Here is a 26,173-nt window from a genome sequence, read left to right on the forward strand (position 1 = left end):
CATGCCATTGAATCCAGGTTTCAGCACAGAGCCAACATGTGTATAAGCAATAAAAAGAAACCTGAGAAAACAGAAGCTGCTCAAGGTCCTTTGCCCTGGTATATCTTTAAGGCCAAACTGTAAAGAGAATAAGCATGTACTTCTAGACCCAGCAAATATCTTCTTTGCATTTTAAGGATGCACTCATGGTTTTTTCAGAAGCAATCCTGAAACCCAGTGTAGCAAAGCAAAGACAGTCACCGCATAATACAAATAATTTGTGTTTATTAGACACCAGAATAAATCAGGGAGACTTCTTCAGCTATGGTGAAGAGACACCCACCAGCACAGAGAGAAGAAATGACATGAGCACAGAGTCACGGGAATCCAGACACAGGAAAGCTGTGCTCCCACCGCATCACTGCACACACACACAAACTGCTGTTTAAAAATCGATTCAAACACAAACAAGTGACTGAACAAGCCATTAGTTTAAAAAGGGAGGGGAGAGCATATTTTTTAAGGACCAAGTATCACTTTTTTTTTTTTTTAAGGACGCAGCACCATACTCTCTTCTCTAATAGGATCATTGGTCCATCTCTGGTAGGCTGGGTATATTTGACTGAGTTTATTGCAACTGCTTCGGCCAATTATTTGAAGTACCAATCGGTGGGGTGAGGTTTCTAAGCACATGAACTACTGCACAGAAACACATGATAAAGGGAGAAGCACTGGAAAGGCATGTATTTGCGTGTGTGTGCATGCTTGTCAGTGTCTGTGCAGTTATGCAGATCCATGAGGGTGTTTCTTAATGCAGTTTAATGGAATCCATTTGGGGTGAAAGGTGTTATTTTGCCTAAAGAAATCTCCCCCTCGCAGTCCAGCTCCCAGACAGACTCTGCAACAGGGTCACCATCTGGGGATCTCTGACAGATCTGGGACATGCGATCGAAAGGACCCTCCTCCTCCTCATCGTTGTCCACCTCCGGGTCGCCGGGGGTAACAGCGTTGGGCATCATGTGGATGTAGGCAGCTGCGATTTCCTTGTGGAAGACCGTGTCTTGGTTGTAGGAGATGAGCTCATTGCTGATGTTCACCGTCTTCACCGGCGTGCGGGAGCAGACGTGGCTGCACCCCAGCAGCTGGGCAAACACCTTCCGGAAGTCGGTGTTGAAGGCATAGATGATGGGGTTGAGTGAGGAGTTGGCCCAACCGAACCAGACGAAGACGTCGAAGGTGGTCTCACTGACGCAGGGGAAGCCGGCCGGAGGGCCTTCGGGGTGTCCACTGCAGAAAGGGACCATGCAGTTAAGGATGAAGAAGGGCAGCCAGCAACACACGAAGACCCCCATGATCACGGACAGGGTCTTGAAAACCTTGGTCTCCTTCTTGATGGAAGCGCGCAGGCTGGTGTCGGGCGCGCAGGCTGCGCTGCTCCGGCAGCTCTGCGCGTGCTCTGCGGCCCTCTCCAGGGAGGAAATCCTGCGGATCTGCACCTGGGCGATGCGGTAGATGCGCGTGTAGGTCACGATCATGATGGCCACGGGGATGTAGAAGCTGACGAGCGAGGAAGAGATGGCGTAGGTTCGGTTCAGGCTGGAGTCACAGTTCTCTGCCCTCTCGTCGGGTTCCCAAACGTCCTCCTCCCAGGGCGTCCAGTTGGCCAGGTTGTTAGTCAGGTCCAGCCCGCCCCAAGAGCCCGCCTGGTCCCTGTGCCAGTTGAGCTGGACCGGAATGAAGGAGATGAGGATGGACAAGGTCCAGGCCAGGCCGACGATGACCAAGGCCATGCGCTGGGTCATCTTGCGCTCGTAGCGGAAGGGCCTGGAGATGGCCCAGTAGCGGTCCACGCTGATGACGCACAGGTTCAGGATGGAGGCTGTGGAGCACATGATGTCGAAGGCCACCCAGACGTCGCAGAACGCTCCAAAGGGCCAGTAACCGGCCACCTCGGCGACTGCCTTCCAGGGCATGACCAGCAGCGCCACGAAGAGGTCTGACACGGCCAGAGACACGATGAAGACGTTGGTCATCTTGGCGCGCAGGTGGCGGCTCCGCACGATGGCTGCACACACCAACACGTTGCCCAGCAGGGTCCAGATGATGAGTAGGGTCAGCAAGCAGGCGGTGACCACCTGTGCGGGCCCCAGTGGCGGTGCCCCTGTCGAGCCCCCCACAGTGTTCCCCTGCGCCAGCTGCTGTTGCAGCGCGAACTGCCCCGGGTACGCAGTGCCGTTGCTCCCTGGCGGCAGCATTTCGGGCTGGGCTGCAGGGGCGGTCTGTGGGCGGTCCCAATTTCAGCCCTGCGACCCCCAGGCAGCCCCATGGGGCACCCTAAGGATGCGACCCCTCAGCCAAGGGACCCTCGAGCCCCAGAGGGCGCTCACCATGAGCTGCGCCGGGCCCCGGAGCGCGCGGGGACTTCTCTTGCCTCCTGAAGCGCCTCTGGCTCGGCGGCGGTGGTGCGCCCCTCCAGTCTTAGCGCTGGGGACAGGAAGCGGCTGGTGCCCGCTGACAGCCAGGGCTGTTCTCGGGAGTCTGCAGCGCGCCGGACGGCAGCGGCAGCGGCTGTGTCTAGCAGAGCGGGAGAAGAGAGCAAGCCGCCACTGAGGGGCTGGGGCAGGCAGCCGCGGGCGCCGGGCTGGCACTGCGGCGTTGCAGCGGTCCCTGGCCGCTCCCGGGCCCCGCGTCCCGCCCCCAGCGCCTCCGCGCTCAGCTCTCTCGAGCTCCCGCCCCACCTGTGCCTTGGCGACCTCGCTCACCGCGCTCAGCGCCCCAGAGTTTAGGGGAGATCCCGCAGGTCTGAGGGGCGCCCCAGCGCCAGACCCTAGCCCCGGGCCGGGGAAAATTCTCCCCGGGGAGACCGAACGGCGCTTGGCGCAGCCCTGGAGCCCTAGCCCTGGCCACGCTTGGCGAACAAGAGGTGGAGTAGGGAGGAGGCGGCGAGGGCTTCCGGAGGAGGAAAGAGCATTTGAAGGGTAAAGGGGGCGGCCTTGGATTGCCCACAGACCTGAGTCCCAATCCGGACTTTATTCCCAGCTCTGCAACTTTGAGGGCCCTACAAAACTTTACCCGGCCTTGGTTTCCTTCTCCGCAGCGTGGGATAATGAATGATTCCTACTCCTGGGACAGTGTCAGAACTCAGGGAAACCGTCTAGGATGAGGTGTCCAGTAGACAGTGTCTCCTAGGAACAGGCTCCCGCTTCCCCCAGCCCCTCCCTCAACACCCTGAGGCTGGGGCTTCACCTGACCTCTTGGGAGACTGTCCTTTTCTCCACCACCGCCCTAAATCCTTGAGCGATTTTTCCCTTGGAGAATAATTTGGGATGAGCCCAGAAGACAAGAGGAGGAAGAGAGTACCCCAGAGGGTTGGATGCCTCTTCTTTGCAGGGCACTTTTACAGTCTTTCTCTTTTTCAACCTTTAGAGGGATGGATAAATAGCTCAGTGTTAACAGAAAAGAAACTGAGGGGGCCCAAAACCCAAACTGAAAAAAAAAGAATGATGGCAAACAATAAAGAAGGCAAACAGTGTTCCTGAGCTCTGAGCGCACCTCCCAACTGACAAGTTGCATTTGTGAAGTGTTTTGGCCTCTGCTGGTGTTAAGTTCAGCTGAAGGCAGCTGGGAGAGAAAGGCATGTGACAGCAGCCAGCTGCACAGCTCCATCTGCGACCTGCTGGCCCAGACACCTGCAGCATGGTGAGGTCTAGAAACAGACTGAACTTTCTCCTCCCTTCCTAGTCTCCCCCTCCACCAAACACACCTGCACCCTGGACCAATACCTGCAAGTGGCCCAGCTTCTCAGACTTAGGCTACTCAGCCTACGCAGTCCCTTCCCCTTCAGTGCTTTCTGCCGCTGGAGACCATCTGTCCAGGTGCCTAAACCTGAAACCGAAGGGCCATCCTCACTTCCTGTCTCTCCTCATCTTCTGGGAGCTGGACCACTCCTCTCGCCACTGACATCCCTGTCCAGAACTGTGCCTTCTCCACCCTGTTTGATGGTTGCACTCTCCTGGCCTCCAGGCTCTGCCCTGACCCTCTGTCTTCCTAGCAGGCAGTGATCTTTCCTGAATGTGACTATGCTCATGTCACTCCCCTGATGAAACACCCTCAGTATGTTTCATGATTAGCTCCCTGCAGCCCCTGTTCTTGGCCAGGCATGCAAGGTCTTTTCTTCATCTTGCCCTCATCTTTGTCCACAGCTTCTGCTTCTCCTTTCACCACTCTGCATACAGCCTGGATTCAAGCTGCCGCCACCACCGCCACCGGCAGAAAAGAACACTCATTGTAAATGGTCATATGGTACTTCCTGAACCTGGAATGACCTTTCCCCATCCTCTCCTCCTGGAGAACGCCAAGTCATGATGTCAGACAAGAACTTGGATTTTGGAGACAGGGGTTTGAATTCCAGTCACTCATTCTTTTATTCAGTAAATATTTAACAAGTGCTGACATGTCCCAGATGTTGTTTTACTCACTGGTTATACAATGGGAGGGAGAGAGAGAGAGAGAGAAAGAGAGAGAGAGAGAGAAAGAGAGAGAGGTGCTATTCTAAAAGCTTGAAGTCTAGGCTGTGCACGATGGCTCACGCCTGTAATCCCAGCACTTTGGGAGGCCGAGGCAGGCAGATCACGAGGTCAGGAGATTGAGACCATCCTGGCTAACACGGAGAAACTACCTCTCTACTAAAAATACAAAAAATTAGCTGATCATGGTGGCGGCGCCTGTAGTCCCAGCTACTTGGGAGGCTGAGGCAGGAGAATGGCATGAACCCAGTGAGCGGAGATCACACCAACGCACTCTATGGGCGACAGAGTGAGACTCCGTTTCAAAAAAAAAAAAAAAAAAAAGCTTAAAGTCTCGATAGGCTTTAACCCAGGAATAATCCAAAGAAATGCACAATTACAAATGTGACAAGGGCTGTGAAGGGAAAGTTCACAGCCTTATTGAAGTGTACAGTAGTTGGGGAGGTTGGCCAAGGCAAGATGTTTAGGGAAGGCTTTCCTGGGGAAATTTCTCTTTGGGTTGAATCAAGTTAAGTAGGCAAAGGGGAAGACAGTGGGAAGAGAAGTATGGCAGGCAGGAAGAATAGGCACTTACTAGCTTTGGGATATCGGGCAGGTCGCTTGATCTCTCTGAGCTTCAGTTTTCTCATCTGGGAAATTAGGTAATAATAGTCGTTTAGAAAGTGTGATGAGGCCGGCCAGGTGTGGTGACTCACGCCTGTAATCCCAGGACTTTGGGAGGCTGAGACCGGCCAGGTGTGGTGACTGATGCCTGTAATCCCAGGACTTTGGGAGGCCGAGGCAGGCAGATCATGAATCAGGAGATCAAGACCATCCTGGCCAACATGGGGAAACCCCATCTCTACTAAAAATACAAAAATTACCTAGGTATGATGGCGTGCAGGAAGCAGAGGTTGCAGTGAGTCAAGATCGCGCCACTGCACTCCAGTCTGGGTGACAGAGCAAGACTTCCTCTCAAAAAAGAAAAAAGAAAAAAGAAACTGATGAGACCAAAATAATGAACGCATGAGTGTTCCGAACCTCCTTTCTCCCTCTGCTGTATCTGTGCAGTTTCTTGACCTGGGCTGCGCTCCAATGAGAATTCTAACTTGGCTTTTGTGATAGTGGATACATTATTAGACCTGAAAAGCTGGAGGAGGGAGGAATGGTCCCAGAAGGAAGAGACTGTGCTTGTCTTCACAATAAAGAGCAGAGAAGTACATCCAGAACTCACAGCACCCAACCACCTACCCACGCCCACTCCCACCAACCTAACAAATTTACAAGAAAAACAAACAACCCCATCAAAAAGTAAGCAAAGGATATGAATAGACATTTCAAAAGAAATATTATCTATACAAGCTAACAAACATATGTAGAAAAATGCTCATCATCATTGGCCATCAGAGAATGTAACCAAAAACCACTGTCAGAGATGCTCATCTACGTCTAGTGAATACATTACATTAAAAGCTTTAAAAACAGGTGCTGGAGAGGATGTGGAGAAATAGGAACACCCTTTACACTGTTGGTGGATTGAAACTAGTTCACAACCATTATGGAAAAATAGTATATGATTCCTCGCGGATCTAGAAACTAGATGTACCATATGACCTGCCACATCCCATTACTGGGGAGGTACCCAAAGATTAAATTATATGCTCTAAAGACACACATGCAGCACGATGTTTATTGGGTGGTACTTGTTCGGCAATAGCAGACTTGAATCAACCCAAATGTCCATCAGTGACAGATTGATTAAGCAGTCAAAATATACACCATGGAATACTATGCAGCCATGTGTGCTAGGGATATTTGTCCTTTGTAGGGTTACGGATGCAGCTGAACTATCATTCTAGCAAACTATCACAAGAACAGAAAAACCAAACACCCCTATGTTCCCTCACTCTGTAGGTGGAACTGAACAATGAGATCACTTGGGACTCGGAAGGGGAACATCACACACCGGGGCCTATCATGGGAGGGGAAGGGGGAGGGATTGCATTGGGAGTTATACTGATGTAAATGACGAGTTGATGGGTACAGCACACCAACAAGGGCAGTCAGCATATATGTAACAAACCTGCACGCTAGGTTACACCAAGAACCATGTATAATAATAATAATAAATTAATTAAAAAGATTTTACATGTTTATCATGAAACAATAGGAACATTTCCTCTAAAAGCAGACAAAGCAGGTGACTGTTAATCATCAGTTCTAGACATAAGCTAATAAAAACAGAATTTAAATACAATTAGCCAAAACAAGAAAGCAAAATTTTAATTATTTGCACAGAAAATCAATGAAGAAAATGTTGCATCAAAAGAATTTGCAATAAAGTAAATGACTGTGAATTAAATGCAATAAAGAGCAGAGAAGTGGGGAGACGTATTGAAAGCTGTGGGTGGAGTTTTGCAGGGAAAATTGCATGAAAGAGGTGAGGGAACTGGGATCTGGGGGAATCTGGATAGGAGAGTAAACGGGAATTCTAGAGAACAATCCCTACTGACTTCACAGAATTTAAGAAATGCAAGTGAAGGGCCGGGCACAGTGACCCACACCTGTAATCCCGGCACTTTGGGAGGCTGAGGCAGGTGGATCACTTGAGGTCAGGAGTTTGAGACCAGCTTGGCCAACATGGTGAAACCCTGTCTCTACTAAAAATGCAAAAATTAGCCAGGCATGGTGGCGTGTGCCTGTAATCCCAGCTACTCAGGTGGTTGAGGCAGGAGAATCACTCAAACCCAGAAGTTGGAGGTTGCAGTGAGTCGAGATCGCACCACTGCACTCCAGTCTGCTGGGCAACAGAGCAAGATTCAGCGTGGGGGGTTGGGGAGAAGGAAGAAAGGGAGGAAATAGAAATAGAAATGCAAGTAAAGAATTTCCGTTTGAAAATTGCCTTTTGTCTACTGAACATGAGACTGCTTGGAGACTGGGCAACATGGATCTCTGTAAGTTGTACAAAGCACTTAGCAATGCTCGAACCTCACCATCCTTTCAAAGCCCGCTCAATCACTTCTTCAGGAAGGCTTACTGAGTCCTCTGCACTGAACAGGTGTCCTGTCTCCAGGAGAGCCCTGGGCTGGCTCCTAATACAGCTGTTAGGACCCTGGACTGCACCATCTTTCACATCACTGCCTGGCCCTCTAGAATCTCAGTTTCTTAAATCACGAAATCGTGTCTTGTTCATGTCTGAATTCCCCAAGCGAACACAGTGAGTGGGTGCTTGACAAATCTTTGTTGGTAATGAGCAAAAAAGGGATCCTGTGCCCAACACTGTGAAATCAATGCACAGAAGATGCAATCAAACCAAGAAAGGTGCACAGACGCTGGCCACACACGCTGACATTTGTTTCCAGATATTCCAGTCCCCCTGACTTCCACCAATCCATTCGTTCACTCCACACGCATTTTTGATGGGATGGAGGCAGGGCCATACAGGTCGTGTAAGTCACAGATAGGGTGGGTTTGTATAATGAGTATAAAAAACTTCCAGCAGAAGATGATATAGTATATCAAGAAAGGGCTCTCTTCAAGATCACACCACTGCACTCCAGCCTGGGTAACAGAGGGAGTTTCCACCAAAAAAAAAAGCATGGATGGGGGCAAGGGAGCTCTTTTTTTCTAATTAGCACAGGATTGCCTTTTCAGCTAGGGGTTCTGCTGCAATCACCTCCCAGACCCTATTCTAGAGCCCAGGGATAGAAACAGAATAAAAAACATATTCCTTGTCTTTCTCGGGCTTATATTATTGAGGAGAGAGAAATAAACAATTTCAAAATAAACAATGTCATACAGTGCTAAGAGCTATAAATATAGTCCAACAGAATAGCGAAAGAGAGAGTAGCTAGACTGGAGGGAAAAACTGCTTCAGAATGAGTTGTCAAGGAAGCCTCTTTGCAATCAGAAAGGTGAGAAGGATTTAGTCAGGCAAATATCAGGGGTAAATTATTCTCGGAGGAAAGCGAGCCCAAGCTAAGGCCCTGGGGCAGAGATAAAGAGGTAAGAGGGTCAGGATGTCTGTAGCAATAGTGGCCAAGGGAGGGAGAGGTATGAGACAGAGGAGGTGACCCCTGTTGCCATGGTGAGGACATGAGGATTTATTCTAAGTTCCAGATACCTGGAGTTAAAGTCCCCTGAACTGGACAATAACTACGAGTCTTCATATCCCAATGCTACAGTCTTTAAGCCCTTGTTATAAGAGCTCAGAGGCTTCACAGATGACAGGACGCTATGGTGGAGCATATCTAGGTGCCTTCTCCCAACTCAGACCCTTTGACTGTAAAAAGACACAAGTTTCAAGGCTGAGATCCACAAAACTCTAGCAAATACTGCACAGACACCGATCAATGATAGCACGTGCTGCCTGTCACCCTGGAGCACCAGGCAGGGTACCAGAGCACCCTTGCTGCGCCGGCTTCTGATTGTTGGTTATAGGGCGGTCTGAGGTAGTCCCAAAAGCTAGGATGTCCAAGGTAGCTGGGGTCAGTCAGGAGGCTCAGGGCAGTGGCAGGAAAGTATTTTCCCTCCCTGGTAGAGCCACAGCAGGGTATCAAGGCTGAATATCAGTGGTGAGAAGGACCATGACACAGCACCAAGACATGGGGAACAAATTTTGTTGGAGCTGAATCCAGAAAAACAATCTTCTAAGCCACTCTCCTGCCCCTCATTTAATCATCGTGCTTTTGGGTGCACTTAGACTACTCTGAAACATTCAGAGCTCTGTCAAAATAAAAGAAATACCTCTTTCCTCAGCACCTCTCCCACTTGGGCATCAGTCTTGGCTTCCTCTCTACTTGCTTTCACTTGCTCCTTGTGGCAGAGATGGCCCCCAGCAGATCCTTCCCCTTGGGTTCCCTTGCTGTCAGGTGAAGGCTAGGGAGTGAGATTCTGGCCAATAGAATGTGGGCAGAAGTGATGTGAACCACAGATCTGAGCCTTGGGAACATCCCACAGGATGAGCTCTTCCTCCAGCTGCTGCAGTGGTCTTGGAAGCCCCGTGTGTTCTACAAGTGTAGCTACAGATGGAGAAGGCCCATATGCTAGCTAGTCTCCAAAGATGGCGTATTAGGCCATTCTTGCATTGCTATAAAGAAATATCTGAGACCAGGTAATTTATAAAGAAAGAGGTTGAATTGGCTCATGGTTCTGCAGGCTTTACAAGAAGCATGGTGCTGGCATCTGCTTGACTTCCAGGGAGGCCTCAGGAAGCTTACAGTCATGAGCAGGCACATCACGTGGCCAAAGCAGGAGCAAGCAAGAGAGAGTCCGTGGGAGGGATCTACCCCCATGGTCCAAACAACTCCCACCAGGCCCCAACCCCAGCACTGGAGATTGCAATTTAACATGAAATCTGGGTAGGGATAAATATCTAAATTATATCAGAGGGACTTCCCTGGAACCAGACCTCCTGGTTTCCACATCCCCTTCCATGCTGCTTCTGGGGTGGCCCCCTGGGAAGCCAAGACTGCAGTGGCTCTGATGCAGCATGGGGGCTGAGGCTCAGCCATGAGGGGGTTCACAGCTGCCACTTTGGTCTTTTGGAAACGTTGCTCATGAGAGTCTCCCCGTTGGGCCCTAGTCACCATGCTGTAAGAAATGAAAGTCATGCGGAGAGGCCACATGGAGGTTTTCTGGTCTAGAGCACAACTGAGCTCCCAGAAAACAGCCAGCATCAATGGCTGGCCATGTGAGCCAGCTGGCATGGACATTCCAGACCAGTCTGTCCTTCTGTCACCTTAGCTACAGGGAAGGCCTATGACCCCAGAAGTGCCCGTCATTATTCTGAAATCTCTGGCCTCAGCGGTCCACCGAGGTATGGAAGCATGTCTCACAAGGGTCCGATGGAGTTCTGGCCTGGGTTGATGTGTAGATGCTGGAGAGAGAAGCTGGGTTTCTTTCTGCTGGGTGGCTCTGCTGGGATGTGGTGGGCCTTGGGTTTCCAGGTGGTCATTTTCCTTATCTGCAGTAGAAGGAATGAGGCCCTTATTGAGAATAGAGCAAATTAGAGGGAGAGAATGAGAAAGAATTAGGGAGAGAGGAAGGAAGAGGAAAGGAAGGAAAAAGAAGAACGAGGGAAGGAGGAAAGGAAAGAAAAAGATAAGGAAAATGAGAAGGAGGAGAGGAAGAGGAGAGAGAGAAAATGACTTCTTTGAATCTCTAAATTCAGGCATACCATGGTCTCTGCAATTACAAAAGTCAGTAAGTCACCCTTTAGCTGAAACATGTCTAAGTGGAGTTTCAGTTGTTACAACTGACAAAGCCCTGACTAGCACAAGGAATAAACAATGTTCAGCAGTGGCATGAGAACAAGGGACGGCCTGTTTGATGGGCAGCACAGGAAAGGGCTGTCCAGAAAAGATGACACTTGGGCAGGAGGGCAAAGTGGAATCCACCAGCATGCAGGGTGGAAATACGACCCTAACGGAGGGAGCAGCACAGGCAAAGCCTCAGAGGCAGGAAGCGTTACATGTGAAAGGATACGTTTTCAGAACACTAAACATTCTCCCTGTTATCCAAACAACTGAGTGTCTCATCATGTTTTGGCCAGGTGTGGTGGCTCACGCCTTTAATCCCAGCACTTTGGGGGACGAGGTGTGCAGATCACCTGAGGTCAGGAGTTCAAGACCAGCCTGACCAACATGGCGAAACCTCATCTCTGCTAAAAATACAAAATTTAGCTGGGTGTCGTGGCGGACACCTGTAATCCCAGCTTCTCGGGAGGGAGAAGAATCGCTTGAACCTGGGAAGCAGAGGTTGCAGTGAACTGAGATTGCGTCACTGCACTCCAGCCTGGGAGACGAGACAGAGCAAGACTCTATCAAAAAAAAAAAAAGACTGGGTTTCTCATCATTTTTGGAAACTGAGAGTTTTTTCTGTATCAAGGCCTTATGATGCAAAATATAATATAATATGCAGCTAGGTCTCCACAGCCTTCAGTCTTTCCCGGGGAGAGCTCCATGAGCTGCTTGTCTGCTGGGGATGGTGGTTTTGAGTAAGTAGTGGGTGTCCTTTCATATCCAGGCTCTTTCCCACAAAGAGTTGGGCAGAGTTAAAAACTGCTGGAAACCAAGATCTCTCTCTGACATTGACTTGTCAGAGCTCAGCCTCATCAGCATAGGCTCTAATCAGCTAAGCAGCTAATAAACTCCTGCCTCATTTCATCCAGCCGGAGCCCTGATCTCAGGGGATGATAGAGAGGAAATGATCCTTTCACATGCCTGGCTCCTGCAAAATTGTACTAAGAGGATTTTCCTCGAACATTTCAGCACAGAGCGAGTTTTCCTAATCCAGTTAGCAAATATTCTTCTAGTTAAACTCACTGGCCCTCCTTTTTCTGAAGATGTATTTTAAATTGGATTTGCTTCACTGAGACAAATGGAAAACTTGATAAGAAAATGGGTGGTCTTTTGCTGCACCCACTGCTGGTATCGAAACAGTCAACTCTGTATGACAGCAATAAAAGCTCTGTTCCGTGGCTGCAGGATACACGCTGAGCTCCCAGCCACCAGCCTTGCCAATATGCTCAGCTTGGCACAGGGCAGGGAGCAGGGTAGGGAGGAGGGAATGGGGAGGGGCAAGTGGAAAGGCCCAAGTGATGAGCCAGCCACATCACCTCAAGCACAGGCCCCCTGATGGTGGCCCTAGAGCCTCCTCTTGAAACCCAAAGCTCAGTCCCTCTCCCCAGTTCAGGAGCGAGGAGGTTTCTGGCAGGTTAAAATGGCTAACTCAAGAGCTTGGCGGCTTTGAAAGGCAGCACTGTGTAGACAGAGGGAGAAGGATGGTCTTACAAAACAGTCCTGGGTTCAAATCCTCCTCTGACTTACCAGCTCTGGAACCTGAAGCAAGTGATGTAACCTCTCTAAGCTTCAGTAGCCTCATCTTTAAAATGGCACCCCTAATCCTTACTATGAAGAGATATCATGGGGAAATAAGATGCTGTACTTAGGAAAGGGCAAGTGCCTGTATTGGTCAAGTTTTTTTACAGCAATGCTGCATAACACACAGCCCCATGGTCTCAGCAGCTTAAAACAAGTGTTTACTTCTTGCTAATAATTTGCAGTCAGCTGGGAAGTCTTGCCTCGGACTGGGGTCCAGGCTCTGTTTACTTCTGTGTGTCTCATTCACAGGCCGATGGTTCCTTGGAGCTTGCTCTTCTCATAGTGCAGGGGTGGGGGTCAATGGGGTCACCCGACATCACATTCAGTTAGAGCCTCCGGTCAGACCAAGCATGCACTAACTCTGCTCATGCGTCTCTAGCCAAAGCTGGTCATGTGCACAGCAAGAAATCTGCTCTGTCCACGCGGAAGTCACAGGAATGTGGAAAGGCCAGGAAGGATTGTGAGCCAGTAATACATCTTGACAGTCCACAATAGATGGAAGCTATTATATATTCATTATCTCAAACTGGCTCCACCAGCCAACCCCTTGTATCCATCGCCAGTGCCACCTCCTAATTCAGGTCCTTGATGCTTTTTGCTTGCATGGCTGCCAGAGCCTTTGGGTAGGTCTCTCTGTGTTGATGTCTTCACCCCCACTCCTATCTCCTCCATCTAACACTCTACCACCAAGGCAATCCTCCTAAAACACAACCACAGTGTTCTTCATATTCCCTATGATTCCCTGCAACCCACATTATTTATCATTAATCTAATTAATAAAAATTAATGCGTTAATTCCCAGCTCCTCAGTGTGGCCCTTCACAGTCTGCTTGTCCAGCCTCATCTCTTGCCTCACCAGCTTTCCCCAGCAGACCCCTCTCCCACCCACCCCAGTGCTGTCCTCTTCTCCCAGCCTAGTTCTTTCAGGCCCTGTGCCTTTGCACTTGTCCCTGTCTGAAATGTCCTTCCCACTTCTTCCTAAGGGGGGTGAGTGCCCACTCACCTTTCAAACCCCACACCAATGCACACTAGGATCTCCCCAAGACTCCAGGGTAGTAGCCACCATCTGTATTTCTGCAGCACACTGCATCTGCCTCTAGCACAGCTCGACAACCCACTGAAGTGGATAATATGTCCACTCGATGCTGACTTGCCTTTCTTCCCCAGCTGCAAACCACCCAAGGTGAAATCAGCCTCTTGGAGTCAGCCTTACTGGGGTGAACCCATTGTTATGTATTGCATAAATGAACATATCGTGGCAGCAGTGATGAGGGATCTCCAGCTCTCCGTGTACTCTCTATGCTTCCCAGACTCTTTGGCAGTTGCGTTGGATACTGACTGAGTTCTGGAAAACAGGAATGTGAGCAGAGTGCTGCAGCTCTCGTTGTCAGGAGCACCTAAGAGTTGGCACGACTCTACACCCTCTCTCCTTCTGCAATGACCTCGTGTCAAGATGGCAGACCTGCAGAGATGAATGTGCCTGGATACCTGAGTCACCAGGTGGAGAAAACTCCTATTGTCCTGCATCAGACTCCACATATGACACCCTCCTTTTTCTGCACTGTCACCGAGGTTAGGGATTATTACTCACTGCAGCCTAGCCTAGCATTAAGTAGCTTGACTAATACAAGTTTGAATAAATGTTGCTCCATTTCCCATGGCTTCTGACTGAATGCTGTGCAATATCCACAAACCATCCAGATTGTGGTTTATAAATACCACCCTTCACTAAAAGGACCCAGAGCTCCTTGGAGAAGTGGCTGATGCTAAGGCTGGGGTAGGGAAGTACAAGGTGAGCCCAGAGTGCTGTGTGGTGCCAGAAAGCAAGGAAGCATTCAAAGAATGGCAGGGACATGTCAAAGGACACATTAATCAACTGGAAAGGGCTTCCACTGGCCAAATCTGGAATGATGTGAGCATCCAAAGGAATAATGACAATAGTAGGTTATAGTCTATTGAATAAAATGAGAACCCATAGCTATAGAAAGAAAGAAAAGGGAAGGAAGAAAGGAAAGAAGGAGAGAGGGAGGGTGGGAAGAAGGAAGGAGTCTTTCTTACAGTAGAATGCCAATGAATAAATATAGAGGGAATAATAGAAAACTCCATTTGCAACCATGATCATAATAGTTTATTGAGGAAGAATCATCATCGAATGAAAATTTAAAAAGGTAAAGTATATTTTCATGGTCTCATAGCACTTCCACTCATATGGTTTATTAATTACAAAGAGAAAAAGTGTTAACAGTAGAGAAACCTGGCAGGTCCTCCCTTAATGAACAGAACAAAGTTAACATCACCAGGAATAGGACAAATGGGTGCCAAGTGTCTCTTGATGTGATACACTGAGAACACAGCATCGCTTCTGTAGCATTCTTTTCCCCGAAGGAAACATCAGACAAACACAGATGGAGGAACCTTCAAGGACTGACCTGAACTCTTCATTGGCGTTAACTCCATGATAGACAAAAAGAGGTGGAGGAATTGTTCCAGATTAAAGGAGGCTAAAAAGGCATGACAGCTGGATCAGGGGAAAGGTGCCTTGAGGGGCGTTATTGAGACTGTTGGCAAAATTTTAATGTGAACTATTAGACAATTATCAAGGACTAGAAAACTGTATGGCATCAACCTCAAATTTCCCAAACTTGAGCACTAGACTCTTCTTGTTCAAAGGGAATATGTTCTGAAATGTTTAAGGGAGAGGAGAAGGATGCCTGCAACTGAATTTCAAATGGTTCAGGGAAAGATAATAGAGTAGAATAGACTATATAGATGGAGAAAGTAAATGTGGCAAATAACAATTGGTGAATGTGGGTAAAGGGCATGAAAGTTCTTTGCCTTACAATTAATTCTTCTGTTAAGTCTGAAATTATTTGAAAATAAGAGAAATGCTTTCAGCTGTGACTAACAGAAAGCCTGACTACTTGTGGCTTTTGCAATCCAGACATTTAGTTATCTAACGTAACAGAAATTAAGAGGAAGAAGGCAGGGGCTTGCAAAGGCTCAGTGATGTAGCTGAGCCTTTACAAGATTCCCTTTATCTTTGCAAGATTCCTTTTATCTTTTTGTCCAAAGGCACCACCTTCCTGAATATTACTGCTTTATACCTTTGGAGCCTCATGGTCACAGGATGGCTGTTATAGCTCCAGCCATCATCACCAAGTTCAGACTCCAGGAGCAAGACAGAGGAAGCTATGTCAAGGAAGCTTTTCTTGATGTGCCTCTTGCCTTTAACCAATGAAGAAAATCTTCTTAGAAGGATCCAGCAGACTTCTCCTTATGTCTCATTATCCAGAAGTGGACCACAGGACAGTCCCTACTGTAAACTCTCTCAAGTATCAGTGAGGAACAAAAGGAACAAAAGCCCCCAGCCTGGCTTAAACCAACTATGAGTCATAATCTGACACTGGACACTTTGTTTCCCAAGCAAAATCAGAATTTTCTCTTAGCAAGCAAAGGAACTACTCATGGGTGAGAAATTAACAGTGCGGGCCATAATTCATATTTGCTGCCTAGCATCTCCTCAGGCTGACGCCAAACGTGGGGTTATAGAGATGAAGATGCAGCTTCTATCCTTGAAAGCTCACAGTCAATGCTTTCAGGGCAATCCCAGTAACCTCCTCATTACAATTATCCATCCAGACCATGCAGGTCCCTTTACTCCCCAAATAGAAAGGACTGCCAGAAAAAAAGTGACCTCACCAAGCTGACTTGAGTTTTTCCAAAAGCAAATAAATAAATAAATAAATTTTTAACCTGCACAGCCAAGTATCAAATAAATATATGTATGTTTTTGGGGGGACTGGGGGGCGTGTTTCGGGTTTTTTGTTTTTCTGAGCTTCCTGTAGTATTGAAACTATCCCACTTCCTCCTTTTTGTCTCAAAAGATCTTAAGCATTGGGCCAGACACAGTGGCTCCTGCCTGTAATCCCAGTACTCTGGGAGGCCGAGGTGGGCAGATTGCTTTAGCCCAGGAGTTCGAGACAAGTCTGGGCAGCGTAATAATATCCCATCTCTAAAAAAAAAAAATAAATAAAAATTAAAAAAAAAATAAAAAAAAAACTACAAAAATACAAAAATTAGCCAGGCATAGAGGTGGATGCATGTAGTCCCAGCTACCTGGAAGGCTGAGGTGGGAGGATCACTTGAGCCCCAGAGGTCAAGGCTGCAATGAACCATGATCATCACATCTGGGCAACAGAGCAAGACCCTGTTTCCAAAAAAAAAAAGATCTATGCGTCCATTCGTTTTAGTTCATTTGAGGATAATTATTGAACTCCTCTTCTACCACCACTAGAGATACAGAGGGGGAGCAAACAGACATTGGTCCTGCCTCTTGAGGCTCACAGTAAATTGGTAAAGAGGGACCACTATTCAGAAAGTCACACATCATTGTATGATCAAAAGCTATGACAGACACAATGAAGGAAAGCTAGGTGGTGGTGTGAGGCTTCATGGCAGGGACACCAGACCTGATCTACAGGTGAGGGAAGACTTCCCTGAGGCACTGGCTTGAAGGGAGAGCTGAAGGAGGAGTAGGAATTCACTAGAAGAAAGAAGAGGAAGCAGCAAGTGCAAGGCCCTGCTGCGGCAGGAGGGAGCATGGCATGTTCAAGGAACTCAAGGAGTTGGCAGTGTGGATTACAGAGGAAGAGTGTGACATGAGGGCAGTGGCTTGAGATGAGGCCAGAGAGGAGGGAACACAGGACCAAGGGGACCAAGGCAAGGATTTTGGTGTCCATCAAATTGGAGGGTGCTGAGCAGAGGAGAGGTAACCATGTAATTGCCTTTCTCAAATGCCCCTCTTGCCACAGTAAGGACAGACTGGTAGAAGCAGGGGATGAACTGGAGAGATGAGTGAGGAAGCTGCTCCAGAAGACTCATCAGGAGATGATGGCGACAGGGAATTGAGTGGTAGGAATGACAATGGGAAGAGATGAGTGGAATCCAGGTATTTGTGGGTAGAAGTGGCAGGTGTGGCTACTGATTGGAGATGGGGCTGCAGGGCTGTGAAGGTGTGAGTCCTTTACTCATCCACCTTAAGGGTCATGACCAACACTCTTGTAACAAAAGACACATTAACAAGAGAAAAAGCAGAGCAAATTTATTTATTACTAGTTTTATGTGACATGGGAGGCTTCAGAAATGACAACCCAAAGACCCAAGGAAAACTGTTGATTTTTATGCTTAGGTTAGATGAAGAATGGACAGCCAGGAAGAAATGTGATTGGATAAATGGGTATGACCTAGTGGGAACAGACTGAAAGGGGACCCAGCAAAGCTGTCAGCTCAGATTCTTCTCAGCCTCTCTGTGTAGCCTTCCTTCCTCCCGGGTATGGGGCAGGACCCCTTCTGAACTGAGGGTTTTCAAAGGAGAAGGAGAAAGTAGAGAGTGACCTTTCTAGGTTTTATAGTTTGCTTTAGCAGGAGGGTTTCTAGGTTCTATGACCCACCTTAAGGAAGATGAATTCTGGTTTATGTTACTCACTTTGGAGGAACAAGACAAGCAGGAGAGAGGGTGTCAAGAGAAGGTTGGAAAGACCTTGCTTCTGAGTTCCTTCCAATATCCTTCAGTTCAAAATACTCAGGCTGAGGCACCACGCTTTGGGGTGTCATTTTCTGAGCCCTGACAGAGCATAAGGGTAGAGTCAAGACAGCCTTTGCAGCCCAGCTTGCATAATGGACAGACCCTGGTGCAATCCATTGGGTTGGAAATGTGGAGTTAGAACCGGCTGGCGATGCCGGGAGTCTTGAGTTCAGTGTTGGACACATTGAGTGTAAAGTGCCTTTGAGACATCCAAGTAGGCTGTTGGAAATAACCAGCCTGGAGCTGAGAGGTCAGGTTGAAAATCAGCATCCAGACAGCAGGTGGACCCTTGGCCATGAATTAGACCACCAACGAGAGCAAAGTGAGAAGTCAGGAGGACCTAGCAGGGCCCCTGAAAACTCCAAATGGCTAAGAAGAGGCAAAGAGCTATAAACAATCCTGAGACGGGGCGGAGGGCAGAGCCACCTGGAGGGAATGTGTTATCGAAGTCACACCCTGCCCCTGCATCCACTCCTCACTCTGCAGATGGGAGCTCGAGAAGCCAAGGGACTTGCTCTATACCCAGGTCACCCGACTTCATCCTGGGCAAACTGAGATTACAATCCCCGGCTCTCATTTGCCCTCTTTTCTGCTTTTGGGTTTTTTTTTTCTTTATATACTCTTTTGTATCTTTTTCTAGGTACATAGTAGGTGCAAATGGATGTGAGGTACATGAGGTGTTTTGATACAGACATGCACTGTGAAATAAGCACATCATGGAGAATGGGGTGTCCATCCCTTTCTTTCTTTCTTTCTTTTTTTGAGATGGAGTCTGCTCTGTCACCCAGGCTGGAGTACAGTGGCGCCATCTCCGCTCACTGCAAGCTCCAGTCCCCCCGGGTTCATGCCATTCTCCTGCCTCAGCCTCCCAAGCAGCTGGGACTACAGGTGCCCACCACCACGCCCGGCTAATTTTTTTGTATTTTTAGTAGAGATGGGGTTTCACAGTGTTTGCCAGGATGGTCTCGATCTGACCTCGTGATCCGCCCGCCTCAGCCTCCCAAAGTGCTGGGATTACAGGCGTGAGCCACCACACCCAGCACATTTATCCTTTCTAATACCAACAATTCAATTACATTCTTTTAGTTATTTGTAAATGTACAATTAAGTTATTATTGACTACAGTCATCCTGCTGTGTGATCAAACAGTATGTCTTAGTCGTTCTTTCTAACATCATCCCCACCTGCGCTCGGCCCCTTCTCCTCTCACCAGCCTCTAGTAACCATCCTACCACTCTCTAGCTCCATGAGTTCAATTGTTTGAGTTTTAGATCCCACACATCAGTGAGAACATGCAATGTGTGTCTTTCTGTGCCTGGCTTGTTTCACTTAACATAATGACCTCCCATTCTATCCATGCCATTTTCTGCTTCTGTACAAGGCACACAAAGCAGGGCAATGGGACTCAATGGATTTTCCACACTGCTCTAACACCCTACTGCAAACCCGGTGGCTTCAAACAATGCAGATAGATTCTCTCATAGTTCTGGAGGTCACAAGTCCGAAACAAGTCTTCCTGGACTAAAATTGAGGTGTTGGCAGGGCCCTCGGTAGAAGCCCTAGAAGAGAGTCCATTCCTTGCCTCTTTGGTGGGGCATTTTGAATTGTGGCCACATCGCTCCAATCTCTGCCTCTGTGGTCACATCACCTCCTCTTCTGTAGTCAAATCTCCTCTGCCTCCCTCTTCACTTATAAGGACATTTTGTGATTACATTGCGGTTCCACACAGATAACCCACGATAGTCTCCCCATCGCAAGATCTTCGAAGTAATCACATCCACAGAGTCTCTTCTGCCAACATCCCGTTCACTAGTTCTGGAGATCAGGACATGGACGTCTTTCGGGGTTACCATTCCCCCTTTCACAGGCTATCTGGGCTGTGTACAGAACCAGAGATCTTGGAATCATCTTGGCAGCCTCACTCTGTGAGCAGAGAAACGTCTGTCTACACTCAGCAGCAATCCCTGGAGGCAGAGACTGGAAATTACACCTGCAACCATAGTAAGAGCTTGCCATGGGCCGGAATGGGTGCCATACCTAGAGCTGCACATGCATCCCCCTCGATTCTCTCAGCAGCCCTTTGAGGTCGCTGTCTTACTGCCATCAAGGTGCAGGGTGGTGAAGGTAACTCAGAGCAGAGACCTGGCCTCGAAGCCTCATCTCCCTGAGAAAGAACCAATCATCAGGAATCCATGAACACAAGCACAAGAGGCAATCCAAGTCCTTCCCCAGAAGCCTCACTCTTCATTCAATCTGGCTGGAATCCTGCCTTCCCTTCAGGGCCCACCTTAGGGACAAGGAGCAACAGATCCTACCACCAGGGACACAGTCTTCACGTATTTCTGCAATCCGTCTGCAGCCGATGGTCTGAATGAGCATCGTGTCATCATAGCACTTGTAAATTGTTGGAGGGGCTCCTCCACACTGAGGGAATGTGCTTGTTCAGGGAAGGGCACACTCCCCCATTTCTCCCCGAACCACACTTCTGCCGTGGGACCCTGTGGACACAAAGACCCTCCCCTTGCACTGTTGCTTCGTGTGGCTTAGTCTTGCTTAACGAACATGCGAGGTGGGGAGGCTGAGGCCTGCGTGTGATGCTGAGGGCAAACAGGGACCATCTGGAAATGCTGAAAGCATTCTGTTCAAGTGGTGCCTTCCCGTCAAGATTGATAGGCCCATGATGAGAAGATATTGCAGGAAAGCACGACCTGGACCGCAGAAAGGACAGATCAATGGGTGGGGCTTTATGTGCTTATCCCTCCCACCACCCTGCTGCAGACCCCACCCACACTCAAGCTTAGCCCCTGTGGCTTAGAACCCAAGGGCGCGCTTCTGGGCTGAGGCAGACATCAGGGAGTACTAGTTAGGCTGGGTCAGCTGCAAGTAACAAACAAACAAAATACACAGCAAACTCTGGCCCTCAGGGCCAAACACAGCCCACCATCTATTTTTATAAATAAAGTTTTATTGGAACATAGGTGTATCCAACCATTTACACATTGTCTATGGTTGTTTTCAGGGTTATAGTGGCAACAGAGATCTTATGGCCCACCCAGAGCCTAAAATGTTTTCCACGTAGCCCTTTATAGAAAAAGTTCACCCACTCCTGGCTTGAGCAATGACAACATTGAATTATCTGGCATCACAAGAACTCCAGAGGAAGGCGGCTCCAGGATCACACAGAGGCTCAGCAATGTCATCGAGGGCCCAGGCTCCTGTTCCCTCCTCCGCAGCTTGGCCTTTCTTCTCGGGCTGGTTGCTTCATGGTCACAAGCCTGCTGCCACAGTTACAGGCTAGACTGCCTCTCACAAGCACATTCAAGCCAGGAGGAAGGGCAGGCTTCCTCCTCACCTCTTCTTATTTAGGGATCAAAATCCTTCCAGGGTGGCGCAGCACAGGCCCCTTACCTCTCAGTATTTAGACCAGGGGTCAGCAAGCATTTCCTATAAAGGACCAGATAGTGAGTGTTTTAGGCTTGTCAGGTCATGTACGATCTCTGCAGCATATTTGTGTGTATGTGTGTGTGTGTGTGACAGAGAGAGAGAGAGTGAGAGAGTGAGAGAGAGAGATGACCCTTTAAAAATGTATACTCCATTCTTCTCATGAGCCATAGTTTGTCACCACGTGGTCTGGCACTCTTCACATGCCCACCTCCGTGCCCGTCTCCAGGAAAGGGGTAGCAGGCTTACCCTTGATATCAAAGGTGCTTGGCTTAGACCAATCATCCAAAACTAATGTTTCAGAGATGTCTGCCAGAGGAGTGCAGGCAGCTATTACTGATGTCAGAAAAACAGTTTGAGCTCCACTTCGTTCTCCGGCAGGAAGGAGTGATTGTCGGCTGGTCCTCCCCTGTCCGAGGAGGAGAACAGAACCCACCAAGCTGCGGAGAGGTGGACCCCACGGATCCCCTGGCAAGCCAGGTCTGAGAGCGAGCAGAGGGAAGAAACTCAAGCGTCTGTAGTACTCTTTCTCAAACACCAGGCTTAAAGCGCCATCTTGTGTCTTCGAGGCAAAAGGAGGTCAGGATTGTGTGTGCTAGAAGCAGGCAGAGGAGCTTCACCAAAGTCTCAACAACGAGAGAAGGAAACATGGCGATCCTCAGGGCCCATGGAGGCCCCCGCCCTTCCCATGCCCTGCGATAGTCTGGAGCTGGGAGGGTGGCCCACGTGTCCACGCAACCACATCAGGGAGGCCCCGGGAGAGGAGGAAGCACAGCTCGTGCCCTCATGAGGCAGGCAGTCCCATCCAGGACTGGACTGGATGAGCGCCAATAAATAAGAAAACACAGCTGGCGGCCGGCTGTGAAGGGGCTGGACAGGGTGCCGAGGTGAAGCGTAATGGGATGGACAGTGAGGACTTCACTACAGAGGGACACCTATCTACACACGGCCTAAAGGGTGAGAAAGATGGATTCTTGCCCGGAGCCAGAAGTGCACGCCCCAGAGAGAGCAGCTCCTGCGGAGGTCCTGCGGGGCAGGCAAGGAAGGAATATTAAAGAGAGGAAGCCAGGTGTGGCTGCAGCCGTGCAGGAGGAAGGGCGATGGGGGAGGGGAGGCAGAGGATGGGATTGGCATGAGAAGAAAATGAAGATGCAGAGCCCAGATCGTGACAGCTCCGATAGACCACGGGTAGCAGTTTGTATTTTCTACTAAAAGCAATGGGAGGGCGGGGCGCGATGGCTCATGCCTGTAATGCCAGCACTTTGGGAGGCCGAGGCGGGTGGATCACCTGAGGTCAGGAGTTTGAGAACAGCCTGACCAACATGGTGAAACCCCATCTCTACTAAAAATACAAAAATTAGCCAAGTGTGATGACACGCGCCTGTCATCCCAGCTACTCGGGAGGCTGAGGCAGGAGAATCGCTTGGACCCAGGAGGCAGAGGTTGCAGTGAGCTGAGATCATGCCATTGCACTCCAACCTGGGCGACAAGAGCGAAACTCTGCCTCAAGAAAAGAAAAAAAAAAAGCAGTGGGAAACCATTGAACGGTTTTTAGCAGGTGGCCTGATTTGATTTACATTTTTTAGACATGTAGCTTCACTCTCATGGTTATGGTGGTCCGTACGTTACTAACATTGCTGAAACCACCATGCCAGAATTACCCTCCCATTTGTGGGTTAAAACACTGCGCCCATCTGTCCCTCCCCAGAGTCCTCTTAGTGGCTGCTCTTAGGAGGAACTAACATCGCCTACATTCCCCCATCACACCGAGCACAAGTGCCCTCCCAGCCAGCTGCCCCAGCCTCCCCCACCGAACTCAGTCCCACTCACACCCCGCATGCCAGGGACTCTCCCATCAGGGGAATACCCTGTAACCCCCAAGTTCCTCCAAAGCCTCTTGAGACAGACCAGGGTGCCCTGCAGGGAGTGGGTCCTAGTGGGTACAGTGAGGGAACGTCCTTTCTGAAACAGGCTGGGTCTTGGCCGGGAAGTGGTGACAGGCATCTCTGACATATGCTGCGGGAACCCAGCGCAGCCAATGGAGTCCAATCAGCACACCTTGCGCCCAGCCCTTTGTTTGGTACCTTGAGGCCACTGCCCACACGCCAGGTGCCCCCTCTCAAGTTTGCCCTGAAGTTCAGGGAAAGGCGCCGGCGCTGCCTGCTAGTTGCACTCTCCTATAGCAGGGCTCACATTTTGGGAGAAAGAACCAGCTGTTAGCAGCTTTCATTCTTCACCAAGTTAAGCAAAGTGCAGCATTTTATAAGTGGGTGAAAAGCCAGATGTTCTGTCAGCTGATTGGATTGTTCTGTACGCATATCCCTGAGGCATTGTTTAACAGATATTTTTACTGAGTTGACTTTCTTTATAAGATGATATGACTAATGAAGAGAAAAGGCAATGAAGTTCTTAAAACCGGCATGAACCAAATGCTGCCACTGACTACCTACGTACTTGTGATCCAAAGGTTCCCTGTGTTCAAACAAAATAAGTGCTTACCTAACCAGGTCAACTGTGAGCTGGGACTTCACAGACAGGCGTGGGGGGAGACGGATGCAGGAAGGGCTTCGTTAGCTGAGAGGGTCATGCAACTGGAAGGCAGTAGCAAGCATTTTCCAGTTGGATCTTTTGGCTGACATTTGTGGTGGGGAGATAAACAGGTCTAATTTGCCCCCCGCGCATGGGTAGGTAGGAAGATGCTGGTGGGTTTGGTTCGACAGTTTGGAGAATGTTTTGTGGAAGGGGTGCTTTTTTTAATGCACACTCAGGCACCACGGGAGCCTGTTGTTACCCTGGATATCTGGCTCCATGCCCTTGCCCTTCCACTCTGCCTCAACAAGAGTCATGGCACCTAAAATCCATGGTTCAAATCTGAGTTTCACAGGCTCAGGGACGAACCCAAGCTACCAAATGCACAGGTCCCTCCTGTATACAGTTACAGCAGGTAAGGGAATAACTTACTCAGTGCAAGCTGCTATAACAAAATAGCACAAGCTGGGTGGCTAATCAACAGCAGGCATTTATTTCTCATGGGTCTGGAGGCTGGAATTCCAAGATCAGGGTGCCAGTGCTGGCATGGTTGGGTTCTGGTGAGGGCCCTCTTCTGGGTCGCGGCAGCTGTCTCTCATTGCATCCTCACATGACAGAAAAGGAGTGCACAAGCTCTCTGGCCCCCTCTTACAGGCACTAATCCCATTCACAAGGGTCCTACCATCATGACCTCATTACCTCCCAAAGACACCCACCTCCAAATACCCCCACATTGCGATTAGAGCTTCAACATATGAATTTAGGGGGGAAACAAACATTCAGTCCATTGCAGATTGTCCTGATAATATGTGTGCCCAGGACATTGTCCCCACAGCGAAGAGCTACATTGGAAGGCAAACCAATGTCAGGTTTCCTAATGTGCACAGAGTCATCCCTGGAAGAGTGAGTCCAGTGATCTTACCAGCTAATTGCATTGAGCTACCCCACCTCGGGGATCTACCTGCCAAGGAGAACAGAACACCGCTGACTTTGACACCCATCTCTCAACAATGATGGATGAATGCTGGAAATTTACCTGCTTGGGTGGCTTTGTCTAAGTTCACCTTCCTTATGCAGACTTTCTTTTTTTCTTGCTCTCAAATACTTTTATTATGAAATATCTCATTTAAAAGTTCATTAAAATACATTAAAAGTATACTTAAAGAGCACATGTTTAAAGTGCAGATGAAAACATAATGAATACATCTTTGCTTAAGAAAAAATATTTCGGACACAGCATGGACTCAGTTGTTGGTTCCAAGCCCCTCCCCTTCTCACTACACTGAACTTGGTGTGCATTCTTTCTTCAGGTGTGTTTGTAATCTTACTACATATGGACATATCCCCCAGTAATATCAGGGATTGTCTTGCTTGTTCCTAGACATCATATTAATGTATCATACCAGTTGTACCCCTATGCTACCTAATGTTTCATTCAACACTGTTTTGGGGACTCTCCATGTTGATACATGAATTCAGGTGTGTTCATTTCTTCCTCTTGTGAAATATTCCATCATGGAAATAGTCCCTAGTGTGTCTATCTTCACTCCTAATTGACAGGCATTTAGGCTGTTTTCCATTGTCCTAATTACAAGTGATGCTGAGTGAACATTCCTGAACCCATGCGTGAGGTTGTCTCTGGAGCACATGCCAAGGAACGGAATTCTTAGGTGGTAAGGCATGTGTATCTCCAGCCTTCGTCAATATTGCCAATTGCTCTCCAATCTGATTTTATTCATTTACACTCCCACTAGCAGTATATATGAGTCTTTCTTTCACATCTTGCCAACTCTTGCCAATCTGATAAATGGGAAGTGGTAACTCATTATTATTTCAATTTGTATTCCCTGTATTAATCCCTGAGATCTTAACACTTGCGTATTGCACATTCTGGTTCCTCTTCGGCAAATTGCCTTGGCATTAAGATAGTAAATTTTCCTTGCCACCTACCCTGGTTGAGTCAGGATGCTTAATTACTTGGAGGTAAAAAGCACCTTCCTGAGTGCAGATTTCTGGGCCCCCCTCCAGACTGAATCTGCACTTCCAGCTTGAAGGGCTGGAATCCTAACAAGTTCCCCAAATGAGTCTCAGGCACACTAAAGCCAGAGCGTCGATGCCTGGGACGCAAAATAGGGAAGAAATAGCCACCCCTGAGGCTGCCTGTTGGGGATAAGAGATGCTCCATCCATCTTGAGGTCCTTTCCTGGAAACGCTGAGCCCGGCCAGCCATGCAGGCTTTTCCAAGCTCTGAT

General features: G+C 48.8%; 1 protein-coding gene and 1 pseudogene across 1 annotated transcript; both read right to left on the minus strand.

Annotated features, from left to right (window-relative positions):
* Positions 1–247: 247 nt before the first annotated feature.
* Positions 248–2,733, minus strand: DRD5 (dopamine receptor D5). The gene has a single exon (XM_003898477.3). The coding sequence runs from the start codon at positions 2,232–2,234 to the stop codon at positions 798–800; it is 1,437 nt and encodes a 478-aa protein (XP_003898526.1). The 5' UTR covers positions 2,235–2,733; the 3' UTR covers positions 248–797.
* LOC116274240 lies at positions 2,354–24,238 on the minus strand (annotated as a pseudogene).
* Positions 24,239–26,173: the final 1,935 nt, after the last annotated feature.

The sequence above is a fragment of the Papio anubis genome, chromosome 3 (genome assembly GCF_008728515.1).
Source record: "Papio anubis isolate 15944 chromosome 3, Panubis1.0, whole genome shotgun sequence".
NCBI lineage: Eukaryota > Metazoa > Chordata > Mammalia > Primates > Cercopithecidae > Papio > Papio anubis.

What these genes read in the sequence shown, in the direction of transcription:
- DRD5 (XM_003898477.3), bottom strand. Translation starts at nt 2,234, where the DNA reads ATGCTGCCGCCAGGGAGCAACGGCACTGCGTACCCGGGGCAGTTCGCG.